Source organism: Protopterus annectens, chromosome 9.part0 (assembly GCF_019279795.1).
Source record: "Protopterus annectens isolate FY-2018-M chromosome 9.part0, PAN1.0, whole genome shotgun sequence".
NCBI classification, from domain to species: Eukaryota; Metazoa; Chordata; order Ceratodontiformes; family Protopteridae; genus Protopterus; species Protopterus annectens.
In genome coordinates this window covers 1123267210-1123283204 of record NC_056743.1, presented here as the reverse complement: position 1 = coordinate 1123283204, position 15995 = coordinate 1123267210, and the positions used below count along the sequence as shown (strand labels likewise).

The following is a 15995-nucleotide window of genomic DNA, read 5'->3' as shown; positions in this document are numbered from 1 at the left end:
AGAACAAAGTGGGAGAAAATTTAGCAATACATTCTGCAACAGTGACTGTCCCTCAGTCAGGTCTACAACAATGACTCTCCCTCAGTCAGGTGTACAACGACTCTCCCTCATTCAGGTTAATTACTACAGACAGCAATCAATTTATAGCCAATACAAAACATTTAACAAGGAGGTGTTTTCTTTCATTTACTGAATCCAGAAATCATCTCCAGAGCTACCGCTTTAAGATTGAACATGAATATAAAAGCTCAGGTACTTAGATGTCAGTGAAATATTTCAGTCACCTGACTAGGATTAAAGTTTGCAGGACACAGAATATGTGTAGATAGTAAGATGATCTCCAGAGGTACCACATTAAGACTGAACATTAATATAAACGCTATGTTCAATCTTAATGCGGTACCTCTGGAGATCATCTTACTATCTACATATATTCTTTGCTCTGCAAACTTTACTCCTAGTCAGGTAACTATGAAATATTTCACTGGCATATATGTACCTGAGCTTTTATATTAATTTCGATATTAATGCAGTACCATCTGGAGATCATCTTACTATCTATTTTATGATGTCCAATGGCTTAAGAACTACAAACTGTTAATTTCAAGCCTGTGGAGGTGTCTGCAGGTCCATTTACACAACAAAGAAGGTGGAGCAGAGGACTTGTCAGATAATCTTTGAGTACAATAATAATAAAAATAATGGCATAAACAAATGGTTGCAAGCACTTAAATCCAATAGTTTCATAGTGCCTGATAGAATGACTTTAGAGAAGATAAAAAAAAAGTCTGTCCACAGTGCTTTTTCCATCTCTTACTTTTCAGCACTGGTTTACGAAGGCTATGTTGCAGTTTAATAAAGCTGTGTTTAAGAAATACTTCAGTCTTAGAATTTGTGAACCTATGATGCCTATGCATTTAAAGACTTGTTAACCTTAACTGATATCTGAGGAAGATCATGAAGCATAACGTCATCAGAAAAGTTGTTAAATACAATAATTGAATATAATGTGGTTCCATGAGTTTGTGCAAAACAAAATCCCATCAAGGACATCACCAGCATCATTATTTAACACAACTGCATACAGAGTTTTTAGGCTTTCCTTGCAAATAGATTATTATTTAAATTTAGATACACATTATCTGGAGTATTAGAGTGTAAGTATATATTTTCAAAAACTGTCTTGCATTTATATGGCATGTATACTGAAATAATTATGGTATGTCACCTGATGTTGCCAGCCCCTTCTGTTGGCTATAGATTATTGACTTTAATAAAATAAGAATCGTTGTAATATAATGTAAGACATGAACATTTTGGAGACTAATCCTTTCCTCTTCCTCATCTCCTTCTGTTTTAAGGTATGGGAAGCGTATTGCTGATATTAAGGAGTGCAGAGAATTTGCAACTCTGAACAAGTAAGTTTCTGCATGCCAAATTCAAAAACAGTTGCTATCAGTGTAAATCTGCTCTGATTCTGAAAGACTTGCTCCCAGTGTAATTTACTTCGATGTAAAGCCTATCTATAAACAGGCTTACAGAAGGAGCCAAATTCCAAGCAACTTGCTCCCCGTGTAATTGGTGTTTTACACCGAGAGCAAGTATTTTGGCATTGGACCCTGCATATTATTTATTTTGAAAAGGTGAGTCACTGGGCCACAAGAGTCATCATTTTCAGCACTTAGCTAATTACGTAGAGAACAAAAAACACAAACATTCAGTACAGTATATAACAGAACTAAGTTACTATTGTGGCTCTAATAATACATCAACAATTAAAATAAAAGCAACAGAGGTCACTATTCAGAGATATAAATAAGGATTTCACTTTGATCAGCTACATACATCAGTAAATGTATAAAGTGCCATCTACATAAGATATGTTAAAAAATGTAAGACCATCCATACACAATGAATGGTGAATCAATTTATAGTACAGAACTTTAAAATGGCTTGCACTCCCCAGCTAAGGCAGACTGGAAATCAAAACTTTCAGTTATATTATAAGGTGCTTACAGGCTGTTCTCTAAAATCTACGCACCAAACAGATCTGCACTCTAGTTTTTTTTTTTTTGCTAAGGATGCCATTAAAAGGATAAAATGGAGTAATTAATTTACTTCAACAAAACAGGTTTATTTTGTCCTTGTTTGCTGTGGCCTACACAGCTTCAGTTGTGTCTCTTAGTGGTTTATAGAAGTAAGATTATTATTTTAGCCTGCTGTATCCCTTGAAAACAAAAATAACTTTGCTAGCCTGGCAGATAGCAGTCATATATAACAATTGAACCTTGCAATTAGAAATATTTTACAGAATGATATCTGTTATGATAAGCAAATTTGTTTATTCAGATATTTAAGATAGACCTGGGGATTCAGAAGGGAGCCTAGTGTGAGATGTATGTATTACACTGAAAAGGCTCTACTTTCATGATATGGTATTTTGAGATTCAGACGTTTGTCGTGATTTGAAAATACCTCATTATTGGCTAACTTGCAAGTCTGCAAATCAAAATTACTACAGCATTGTGCAAATCATTGCTAATCTGCATGACATGGTAGAAAAGTGCTTCTTGTATAAGCACTGGCACCCTCCTCGGTCACCGTCTAGACAAACTCGTACACACACACACAGACAGACACACACAGACACGTATACACATACACACATACACACACACACACACACACACACACACACACTTATTACAGTTTTGCACCAGCTGATAATTTTAACCAAGTGAATAAGCATTTCGATTATGCCACTGAAACAAATTTATCTGCACATTTTTCTACCAAAAGATGTATCACAAGCTGAACTCCATTATTTTACATTCTACAGTGCTGTCCATAAAACTGGGTACATGTGAATATTTAATGAGTAAAGTAAGTCTTCTTTCTGGTGTGAATCCTGCCTTGGGCCACTGGCAAACTTTAGAGTAAAGTGTGAGACCCTTTTTTCTGCCCTGTTGCATAAATGGTTGATGTCATATCTTTATTTGGGAGCTGGTAGTGTAGTGTATTAACTCAAAGACTTAGTCAGGTCACAATTTCAGTTTATCCACTAAAGTACTTTATTGGTGAAGTATAATCAGTATTTTATCAGACTCCTGAAATGTCTTTCCACACTTCTTATATAACTGATATTCAGAATTATAATTAGTATTATTATTACAAATTCTATTTAATTTGACTCAGTTTGCTTCTTCACTTTTCTAAAGATTCCATCTCTAGTTCTTTTATCTCCTTTACAAATTTCAGTTCTGCAATTAGTTATGTTTGATTTCCAATTTCTAGTAATTGTTTTGCTGGTTGCCAGTATCATTACATTTAATAAGGTCTTACTGGGTCTGGGTAATTCACATCCTAAATCCCAGCTCAAACAAATAATTTAACCATTTGCTCCTGCAAAATTTCTGACAAATGTTTAAAATATGCCAAATCATTACATGCCCAAAAATATGTTCCCACTTACCTCACTCTGTCCCATCTAACCTCAAGCAATTGTCAACTGCCTTAGGGACATTTCTCTGAAGTCTGCTTGGGGTATAAAAATACCTGTGCAAACACTGCCAAGCAAAAATCCTAAACTTTCTACTCTGCATACTTTAAAGCCACACAGATGTCATACAATTGTTCTTCTGTACATTGCCTTCTCGTTTGCTCTTCCCAATTCTTTCGAACCTCCTCTGATTAACCAATAGATTTTGAATCAAAGACAGAAAAGACCATATCCTGATTTTACCCTAGAGGAGCTTTCCTTTGGGGACCCAGTTTTGAAGATAATGCAGCACTTTTAGTGGGAGGGAAAAAAAGTCTAATGTGTAAATAAATTATTAACTGCAGCACATGGCAGTCCCCAATCCTTTCTCTGTAAGAGGCTTTGCAAGATACCTTCACAACACCTTGTTTAAACCCAGGCTCTCAACCTCCAGCACCTAATATACACATATATATATATATATATATATATATATATATATATATATATATATAGGTTTTATAGGTTCCAGATTCTCTTAGGTTTCTTTCCAGAGTTCTTCAGATCCAGCAGAAATATCTATTGAATATGAGATCTTCCTCCCAATCTGCTTCCTTTCTTCTGCCCCTTTACCTTTAAGAAAGTAGGGATGTGGAACCTCTGCTACACTTTCTTTCTTTCAGTGCTATTACGTACCAGACCTATATGACTAAATATACTTTTATCTCTTCTGGGTAATCTTTATCCCTGTCTAGACATTCTTCTTGTGCCTCCTTGAAGATTATACAGCTGAGGTGCTACAGTTTTGTATTCTTCTTTGAATTGTATTAAACTTGTAACAGCAGGCTTTTTTTTAATTCTTTGGATCCCTGGTTGTATGCACATTCTGCTTTTCTAGGCATCCTCAACAGATAAGCTTCTTCAATACTTCAGGTTCATCATGGACCTTTTTCCTTTATCTTGGATTCATTCGAAACATGAAAACATCTGTCCCAGTCTTAGGATCTGGTTTTCCTAGGCTGCAATACTAACATTGCCTCCATGGTGGCATTTCTTCCTCTGAACAAGTGTAGTTTTAACCTCTTATTTTCAGTCTCGATTTTCTCTACAATTGACCTCAGCAAGAGAAATGTTGAGAGCCTTGGGGTGCATGATTTCAACCTTACAAATGATATTTTGGTAAACTCTTCATGAAGAAGATTTCAGGGTATCTCAAGTCTATTTGGGAACAGCTCCGTCACCCCCTGCATCTCCCAATTCCTCTCTCACCTTTTTTGAAGAAAGAATTTCTTTGATGGATCAAGCAGATATCACTCAATCCAGGAATGCCCTTTCTACTTCCCTCTAATTGCCAGGTACTTTCCACAGATGATTCAGACCTGGCATAAGGAACATGTTCTATGAACATAAAACTCCAAAGTGTGTGGTCATAGTGGAACAGTAGCAACCATATAAATGTCAAGCAAATAAAAGCCCTGCTCCCAGCTCTTCTGCCCTTGTATCATTTGATTTTCAGAAACCCTTCAAATCCTAACAGGCAATGATACTTTAATACAGTGCATCAACAAAAAGGCAGGGACAAACCTTACCATCTCTGCAGATTTGCTGTGACTAGCTAATCAACACAACCTCTTTCTTCAGGCAGAGTATATTTCCTCAGAGATTAATACAATGGTGGATTATCTGAAGAGATCCAAGGCAGACCCTCATAAAGAGATGTTAAATAACAAGGTCTTTTCCACCAATAGATCTATGGCTGTCACTCTGATCAGACAGCTCAATCTGATTTGCTCCAGAATTCTATACCCAGAGGCCTGTCATTTTCGTGAAAAAGGAAATCTCATTACGCTTTTCCTCCTCTTCCACCTGGCCAAGATAAATCACTACACATTACCCACCAGGATGGACTTGCTCACACAACAGAAGGGTTATTTCACTCCCTAAACTTGCAAACCCCAATCATAACAGTCTGAATGACAGGATTCTGATACCGTCCCGGTAACTATTCTTTGTGGACATAGAAATCCTGTTGCAATAAAATCTTATATTTCAAATGGAAGAGGTTTTTCTGATTGATGTCAAAAGGAGAAACAGGATCCTTATCATATGGGGACCCTGCTATTCTCTCACATCTGTGTAAACTATTCAGTTTAGGACTAGCATATTCTTCTACTGAAGCACATTTTCAGCCATCTCTATCTGATAGCCTTTTATCCACCTCTTTCTGCTTGTTTTCAGGTCAAGGTTTTTTAAAAGGCATCTTTTACATCAGCCCACTAAGAAAATCTGTCCTTCCTCCTTGGGATCTGCATTATATTTACGAAAAAATTAACTCCACTTCCTTTAAAGTCTGCCTGTTCTTCCTCTTTAAACATTTGTAGCTAGAGGACTGTCTTGCTGGTAGCCCTTACTGTAGCAAAGCATATTTTTTGAGTTGCAAACCCTGAAGACTTCTCATGTCCTCATGTTTCACAAGTAAAGAGTATCCCTTACAACTAACCCTTCTTTTATGCCTAAAGTTGTCATTAAAATCTCTCTAAATCAGTCTATTAACTTGCCCAACTTTCTCCACTAATCCCCCAAAGAAGGAGGAAAGAATTCTGCACTCCCATGATTTTCATAGACAGCACATATTCTTTCTAGACAAAAAGTAAGGCTATCAGAAAATCTGGTCAACCATTTCTTTTTTTCTTTTCAGGATAAAAAAAGTTGGGTTATCCTGTTTCTAAATAGACCATATCCAGATGGATTTCCTTGGCTATCTCTTGTTGATCTTTTCATGGTAAATCTCTTCAGGTCAGGATGCATCGCATCTCATTCTACCAGGGCTTGTGCTTCTTCTGGTGCCTTTTTCAAGCTGTTGAACTCAAAATCCATTTTAGAATCATCTAGTTGGTTTTTCATTTACACTTTTACAAAACACTATTATTGGATGCCCCTTCTGGACAGGTGAAATATTTTTGGCCCTGCAGCCAATGCTCTTTCCAAGCTTTGAACTAGTTTTGTTAGATTCATGCTTCAAAGAATGCTAGACTCCAGTTCCACTCCCCAGTCCTCCTCCCAGATATTCTACAAAGCTTTTGAAAACCATCCCATATGTAAGCAAGGGCAACAGTTTGAAATATCCTGACATGCGGAAAAATAGCCAGACTTAGATATGTTAAGTTTGAGATGGCCATTTCTGAGAAAATTCCCTTTTCTCTGAGGTATAACAATCTCTGAATTACGACATATAAATTCTGAGGGGTGTGGGGGGCTTACCTCATACAGTGGGGAGTACGAAGGGGGTATTTTTCACCTGCAAAAAAGAAAAGTAGAAGACTGATGTTTGATAGTAGCATATTATCTCTTATCCTGTATTTTCAGTGTGTGTCTATGTGGGGGTTCGGCATGTCAGCAGTTGGCATTATGAGTGCCAGCATTTTAATTGGGAACTGTAAGCAATACAGCAACAACGATCAATGAAGTGCATAGCACAGTTGTGTAAGAACTTAACCTTAAGAGTAGATGTCCGAGTCGATCACTTCTACTATATTGGCACCATTACTTTTTTCCTCTTTTTCCTGATATGCATCTTCTTCTTTCTTGGCTGAGGTGGACCTGCTATGCATTTCCCCCTCTCTTTATTGTCTTGTCTTAGTTTTTTCTTTTATTGCCTCTCTTTTCTTGTCCTGGATAGCCAACCTGTTGGACTGAACATCTTCTCTTCATGTTTCAATTTTGTGCACAGAATTTTTGGCTAGTGACAGGATGAGTTTACATGGATTCACTTCTGAATCTCAAATTTCCAAAACATCGAATTTCATATGATCGATGTTTCGGAATCTCAACATTCCAAAATAAATCGAACAAAAAAAAAAAAAAAAGCAAAAAACAGCTTTCTCAACATTTCTACAGGGGGGAAAGCTCCCCTGCACCCCCATATGACCACTACTTAAGTTTACCAACTCCGAGATCACACTACAACGAGAAAAGGGAAATCTCCCATTCCCTGCTGTATGCAGATCTCCATTCAGAATTTCAAAGTTTTTAAACTTCAGTCATATGGTCTCAACCATATGAAATTCGAAGTTTTAGGATTTTGAGATTCTGAAGGGAACGTGTTTTCATATATGGCACTCATTTCCTCCTTCCCTTTTGATTCTACATGCCTTTTCATAACTGAAGGTCCTTTTGCAAAGCCACAAGCATTTTGTCAGCCAGTAGTGTTTCTCCATGCCTTCTGATTTACCCGTAAAGATTTCACTTGGCTCCGAAAATCCCTAACTCTCTGGAATTCTTATAAACTGTGATTTTGTTTTTCTTCCCTGCTTGTTACCCATATAGGTCCCTGGCAACTATGAGCACTCTTTCTGTTATGAACTTTGGTATTTCACTGATGTTATGACTAAACTAATCAGATTCTATCATAAGTTGACCAAGCTATTGGACTGAACATTTCCTCTTCACATTTCAATTTTATGTACTAATTTGTGGCTAGTGACAGGATGTGTTTGCATATATACTGCACTGATTATGCATGTCGCTAGATCACTGATTCAGTAACGTAAAGCTGCATGACATGTCTTTTGCCAAGGATTGGACATCTGTCCAGTATACAAAAGCTTTTGAGTGCCTTTCTTGAGCAACATACATCCACTAAATCACAACAGTGTGCTGATTTAAAATGGGGTATATGGGTGCCAAATTCACATTGTTGCTGTTAGAGTTCAGTCAGAAATCTTGTCTACTTTGTGTCTCCAGTTTGAGCACCTGGCTTGTACCTCAGGTTTCTGGCCAGATGAGAATCGCTTAGGGGACTTTCCTTTATTTTTTGACTAATAGTTGTAGAAAATGTTTGTTTCATGTCTAACAAAAAAGGAAAACATGCCTGTAGTAGACAAATCCCACACAAGGATTCTCACATGGCTTTTTTTTGTTTGGGGGAGTCTCACAGCATTTGTTTCTGTGACACTTGTCTTTCATTTACTCCTAATATCATTTGCATTTAGCTTAACCACATTAATCTATTTTTAAAAAAAAACGAGGCTTAAAGCCCTTGCTGGGTCCTTCATGGCAACCATATCTTCATCGGACATCACCCTTCTTCAGGCAAATAAAAAGAAGTGAATCACTAAAGAGAATACGGAAAAACCCTGCCTTTCACCTTTGTTTCCCAGTCTGGGACAAATGACTCCTGTGTTTATCATGGTGCCCTTGGGCCATCAGTCCAATCTTACCTGTCCCTTCGCTTTCACTCCTCAGGAATCCATTATGTGCCAGGAGTCAGGCATGTCCATTAAGACTGGAGGTCAAGCAGCTGCCAAGAAGGGAGAACACTTTTCTTTTGTCTGAGGGGCCAAAAGGCATACATTTTAGTATGGCAGGATCTAACAGGTTCCCTCATGGAGATCTGGAGTCCAAAGAAATTAAGATGGACATTACGAAGAAAAACATTTCTAAAATAAAAAGCATTTTTCACCTCATTCCACTCCAGCTACAGTTAGGGGGCTCATCTTATGAGTGATATCATTTTGCAAAAGTTCTTTTTAGTTCCTTTCAGTCTTCTCATTCCTGTTCCACAGGCCTCTCACATTTAAGAGAGAAAGCACCCCTTCTTATTCTGAGGAAGAGTTTCTTTCAAACTCATAAGAGGAAGACATAGCTTACATAACACTTCTCTCCTCCCCAAGCTAGACTGAAGCAGGATCTGTGGAAAATATCTCTTATGATTCTTATTGAGAATATTTCTGCCTCAGGCACCATTTACAAAATGAAAGGCCTGTTCAAATGAAGAGACAAAGACATATCATAAATTAATAAGTGGTATTATGACCTACTTGATGTTGATTCTGCAAAGCCACTAACAATTCCGCTTGGTCTTAGAGCTTTGCAGAATTCATTCATTTCTGCATGTTTGTCCCTTGATGATTAACCGCTGTACCCAAGAAGCTTGATAGGTTTTATAAGGTGTCCCGAACACACAAATACCTATTCATAAATTTCTGGTTGACCCTGTTATTATCTGTTCTGATAAAGAATGAGCTTCTTAACCCTGGGCTTGTTCCAACGACATTCCCAGTGACAAAAAAAGCAGGCCATTATGTAGATTTGCCAAAAAGGTTTATCCCTCTTCAACTCTGGCCAACAGAGCTGTGTATAGGTCCATATAGCCAAATTCCTGCTTTCCACATTCTTAGATGTTAATCAAGTAATTTCTAATCTATCTGCTTCTGATTCTAAATCTTCTGCGACTAGCTTGTTTCATCTGATCATAAAACATGTCATAAAGTGCTCCTTTGATACAGCTGATACAGTCTCTAGAGTCATGGATCTATGCCTGGCTCAGGTGGAAGAATCTTCCAGAGGATGTTAAATCCCAGAATTTTAATGCCTTTTAGAGAAAGATGTCCTTTTTACTAGCTCCTCTGCTGAATTCATAAAGTGCTTAGAAGAAAGGAATTAATGCATGGAGTAAAACAACCTTTTCACTCAACATTCCCTAAGTATAGCAAAAACTGCTCTTTTGTCTTTTTTCAGAAGATCTTTTAAACAAGGGTAGCAAAATTCTTGAAAGCAGCAATATAAAAAGAAATGGTGGTGTATACCAAGGAAAACAGCAAATGCCCCAAAGGTCAACCCAGTCAAAAATAACAGGCAAACTTTCTCTTGCCCTACCTTTTTGGAGGTAAATAACAGATGCTTGGGTACTAGAGATGATCTAAGAGGTTTACAAATGACAGTGGGAGCTCTTTCCTCTAAAATCAGGAACCACTCTTTATCCAAAGAATCAAACACATTTGCTTAAGTGCTAATACGTTATTAAAATATTAAGAACTCGTTAGCTCTTGATGAAGAGCTGACATCGTCTGAATTGTAAAACTTTGCTGAACCAATGAAACATATCTCATAACCTCTGTGTTCCAGTGCTTTATGAACAAGGTAGTACCTAATGCGATGCAAAGACACATTTTCATTATAGCAAGGACTCGCACTGCCAAAATGACCAATCGTTTGTAGAGAAATGCTTTACAGGGAGCCATAAGGTTAGACTATGTTTGGAAGTCAACTAAATCACTAAGATTCGCAAAATGCAAAAAGAAGAGTGTAATGCATTAGATTGATAGCCTACAAAATATGCTTGACCTTGAATCTGTGATTAATTGTATATGCAGAGAGCAAGGCATTCAGTATCTGAATGTAGACCAACCTAAGTTTATTTGAGTTAGTCTCAAAGTGTTCTTGTTTTGCTAGACATTGAATGTGATTGTAGAGAAAGGGGAGTCTGTTATTCCTCTATATGAATATGAAAAACTGATTTCATGTTTACTTTTGTAAAAAAAAAAAAATGGTATGTTTAGGACTTTAACCAGTAACATTTGAAAGCCCAAAGGTATGATCAAAGTGACATTCCTAAATGAAGAAAAAATATTCGGAATGTACATACATGATAAAGCACTATTGCTTTTGTATGAGGAGGACTGGATCGGACAATTCTGAGTCAGCAATTTTTTTCAGTTTGTTTACATAGATGCAAAATATCTGACAACAGGAATGAAAGGCATTCAGAGTTATCCAAGAGAATGATCCTAAATGAATGAAAACTTAAAAGAAAATTGAGATTAATAACTCCAAACTTTATAATTTCAACATTGAGATTAATAACTCCAAATTTTATCATTTCAACAAGGCCTGCACTGAACAAATAACTTCAAATTAGTGCTACGGCAAATACTAGGAAGTGACTTTGCCAGCAGATAAACAAAATAGATGTGGGAGGTGAGGGATGAATAAAATGGAAGTGGGGTGGTGATAAGGCAGTTCCACTAAACATGTCAAACAGAGATTGTACAAGGAATTTGATCAACAGAGTCTTGATAGTTATCTCAGGGGTTTCCTTGTATTTGTACAAAGCAGCGGACCTAACAATAATTTTAAAGAGGAAAAGGAGCCTTATTGATTACTGCAGCTAAAAAAGCTAAGATTTTCATATTATTAAAATAGCACTATTTTCTTGTGATGATTCCAAATTCTAATGAGGAAATTACTATGGCTATTCCTATTAATAAAACAGAACAAGTTATTTCTACCCAGGCCTCCGCTGAAAATGGACCTGTGTCCAGTCCGACTTTCCCGGTAAACAAATGTAAATAACTCCTAAGGCAAATAATGCTATATTGTACATATTTTTACTTTTTTTATAGAGCCACCATACCTCCTGATTTCAGAGACTTTGACCATTTTCTCCATAAAGAGCCAGTCACAGCATATCCATTGTCTAGGTAGCCATCATTGTTTTTTTAGTAGCCATAACACCACCTCACCATGCTACATAAGCAGCTAAGAGAGAAGCATACAGTGGGTGGAGCATGAGGCCATCATCTGCTTCTGTTTGTGATGTAGACCTTCTATCATCTCTGTTCTTCTGGATGGAGTAAATGGTTCCCACTAGGTCCCGATGTCACAGATTCATTAAAGGGAGGTGCATCCTGTTGCATGCCCTTCAACTTCCCATATAGAAGAGCTCAACAGGCCAGACATCTTCAGTCCTCTCCCTTCCTGGTCTGCTTGTCCAGTAGCCAGGTAGCTACTCACACCTGGACTGGCTGAAGCATAATCAGGGCTTTTATCCCTTTACACCAAAGAGACTCATAGATTTTACACATTGCTTACATTTTTAAAGCAGTGCATGAAACAATCAGCAATATTCTAAAACTACTGTAAAAATAAATTGAAAATCAGTCATGGGGTCATCTGTAGTTATTAGTGTTGCAGTACAGGAGACTAAGGAGCCTAACCAAAAGTCCCAATTACCCCAAAGCACTGTCTGCTGAAGAGACTTGCTCTGGGGTGCACAGTATGAAAATAAACCTGAAGTCTAAGGGACTTTAGAAAATCACTGATAAACCGCTCATAGCTATAATCCTCTATGCTAACTACCAGACAAATAAATTCCATTAGCTGACATGGGATTGGAACCCACATCCTTTTGACCTTCCAGCACCAAAGGCAAATGTGCTACCTGTTGACCCACTGACATTGACATTGTAGTGTATCTTCCGGTACTACAATTAATTTAACAAGAAGCATGTGATCAAAAACAGATTACCATACGTATGATGGACCAGACTATTCATTCCAGATAAACCAATGTCTAATCCACCATCATAAAATTGCAAATGACCACTTTACCCTATTTAGAAGAATGGATAATAGTCACACTACCACAGATGAAGGGATGGATGTTCATACCCCAAATATAGATGAATACATAATACAGATCATGGCCATGCCCAAAATGGATAGATGACCAAGATTTCCAAAGCTGAACATCTAGCCAGGGTGACCATGTGAGGGTTATTAGATGTTTGGTTATCTTACCAAACAACAACCAAAACCCTTTTCAAACATATAATGAATAGCGTTGTTTTTTTCCATTGCCTAACATGTTTTGCATTAGTGTTTTCTTTCCAGGTAATTGTTTCAGTGATGCTAATAAATATCATGTAAGGAACATGGTGTAGACATCTGTGTTGTCACATGGCTCTAGTCAGTCCACACACTGAACTTGGATATGCTCCCCTAGATACCTGAAACATATTAAGGCTTGAGTGACCTATTGATACTGTGCACTGGGACACAAGGACTGCGTTTATGCAGTTATCTGCTGAAGAGGAAGAATACACTGAAATCAAAAATATACTAAAACAGAGAACATGTAGTTAAAATGAAGTCTGTTTTTAAATAATTTCTGTGGGTTAAAGTAACTTAGTTGAAACTATTTTAAACAGAAAAGATTGTCTTCTTCTTCTGGCTTTTCCCAGTTTGGGGTCACCACAGCGAATCATCTGTCCTCTCATGATTGGCAGTAGAGTTTTACAGTGTTGAGTTGCCAGCCTGGTGCCCAGCCTTCCACAGAAGGCACACACTCACACCTAGGGCCAATTTAGAGTGTCCAACCCACCTACTGCATGTCTTTGTGATGTGGGAGGAAACCGGAGCAAACCCACGTGACCACAGGGAGGACATGCAGACACCGCACAGAAGGCACCCTAGCCAAGAATTGAACCAGAGAACCTCTTCCTGTGAGGTGGCAACGCTAACCACTGCACCACCGTGGCCACCCATTTTAAACAGAAAAGATGCAGTAGCAGTGGCGGCTGGTGACTTCAAATCATAGGGGGGCTGCAGGAGACAGCTGGATGGGTGTGGCCAACAAGATGGGGTGTGGCCAACAAGACAGGGTGTGGCCAACAAGACAGGGTGTGGCCAACAAGACGGGGTGGCTATGGTGCAATGGGATCAATGCTTCACATACTTATTTGGGATCAAAGATATTATGCTCTAGGAGGCTTGGTTACATTTTTTTTGTCTTTGCAGCCTCAGCATAAGTTATGGGCTTGTTGGTGTGCTGTGTAATTGACATGGTTTTATGAATATATGATTCTTACCAATTGTGGTGTAATGCGACAGGTTAGTCTGGGACACCGAGTCTACCTACATGAAAATGTTATCTGTTGCTGTTGTGATGTCATGTATTTTGTCTGGTGTCTTTTGATGACCGTTGCTTTTATGTTGCTTTTAATTGTTAAAATAAACTTATATAACCACTTCTGTTTTTGGAAGGTTACCTATAAATATATAATATAATAATAACAATAAAATAAACATATATACATTTAATAGCTAGTGCTCAGAACAAGGTGATCTGTGAAGTCAGTAAAGGCACATAGTACGCTGCTTATAGATGTCTTGTACCAAGCATTAAACAAACTGTATGATTTTGCTGAGATGAGTAGACAAATTAGCAGACATAAGGCCCCAGTCAATGGCATCCATGCATTATGGCTAACCTTGGAAGTGACAAATACAGCTACTTTCATGGAATTTCCAGCTCTGCTGTGCATCACAGTCCTTGGTCTGGATTTCATTAAAGCTGAAGTACTAGCAAAACTATTAATAATCTTACTAAGCATAACACATATAATGTACCTTTGACTAGGAAATTCAGGGCTACCAAAACAGCATTTGTCATTTAACAAAGTAGGTCAAATAAGCCACAAAATGAAGTTCAATTTCCCATTCTGCTACCACTACCACAGCATTGTCTTCACTGATGAATGCCTTATAATCTATGACTGATACTGACATTTTATTACCAGAAACAAGCAAAATAAAAAAGGGAAAAAACACACACACACACACACACACACACACACACACACACACACACACACACACACACACACACACACGTGACCATGAGTTATAGCTCCTTGTATGACTACATACAGCTCATATGTTTGCTTGAGATCAAATGAATGACCATCATTGTAAATAATGACCTAGAAGTATATTATTTAAGCTCACTATTCTAAGGACCATACAGTGTAACCTATTATAACCCCCATGACCTGTCGATCTTTTAGCAGAGGAATCAAATATAATCCAGAATCACAAACACATTTCAAATATTTTCTTATACTTAGTCACTACTGTATCACAGGCTTTGTTTTAGCAAGCATTTTCTGAAGGCTATGAAGACTGAGACTCACATTTGTCATTTAGTCACTACAATTCACAAAAATTTTCCAAAAAGCCACACATTTTGAGGAATAAACAAACATGAGGAAAATTGCAAAAGTTGAAAACTATACCCTCTGTATGACCATTTGCAAACACAAAACCAACCATAAATTGCAGCCATTTATGTGACTGCGTACCTCAGATATCTACTCAAGATCAAATGAATGAATAAATTCATAAACAAACATTTGACTTAGCTTGCTACTCTCAGAGCAGTATGGTGTAACCTATTTAAACTTTCCTCTCTGCCCTCTTAATTTCTTTGCTCAAGAATCAGGGACAAAAGAATCAAAAATCAGGAATACGTCTTAACTGTGTCATTCTTTATATTCTATTTATACTTTGTTTTTTCTATATATTTAAGTTATACTTTGCTGAACAGGTTATTCCCATTAGATCAATACTTATACTTTTATAAAGTTGTTAGAACAACACGTTTGGTATCACTTAGCAGTACTTTTTGAAAGATTCATATACCTGATATTATTTAATGACTGCAATCAATAACAATTTTCCAGAAAGCTGCAAATTTTTACAAAGAACAAAACAAAATACCTCAACTTCTTTGATCAAGAATTCTGGGGAAAGCTAAAAATAAAGGGGGGGGGTCAACAAAGGGCCAAATTATAACTATTGTTTTCTTTTAGCGAAGTAAAACAAGTGGGAAGGAACCACAAGAGGTACGCCAAAATACTATAAGGCACAACGATAATCCAAAACCAATGGAAAGCACAAAGGACTGTTTATTTAACGTCTCACAAATAAAATCACGTTTTCGTTGCCCATGCAACTTCTTCAGAATACAATCACAAAAGCAATACATTTCCTAGGTTCTTATATAGCCTTAGGTAAATTGATGTAATCAATTAGTATGTTGATTGATTCCTAGTTAAATCTTAAAGATATATTTCGTGAATAATATCAATACAATAATAAAAAGCATGTTTCACAA

General features: G+C 37.3%; 1 protein-coding gene across 2 annotated transcripts in view; it reads left to right on the top strand.

Annotated features, from left to right (window-relative positions):
* Positions 1 to 15995, top strand: part of NCKAP1L (NCK associated protein 1 like) — a 1498172-nt gene that overhangs the window by 469066 nt on the left and 1013111 nt on the right. For both annotated transcript variants that reach the window (XM_044083976.1, XM_044083975.1), the window contains one exon: positions 1362 to 1418. In XM_044083976.1, coding sequence (XP_043939911.1) covers positions 1362 to 1418 — 57 coding nt within the window. The remainder of the gene's footprint in view (positions 1 to 1361; positions 1419 to 15995) is intronic.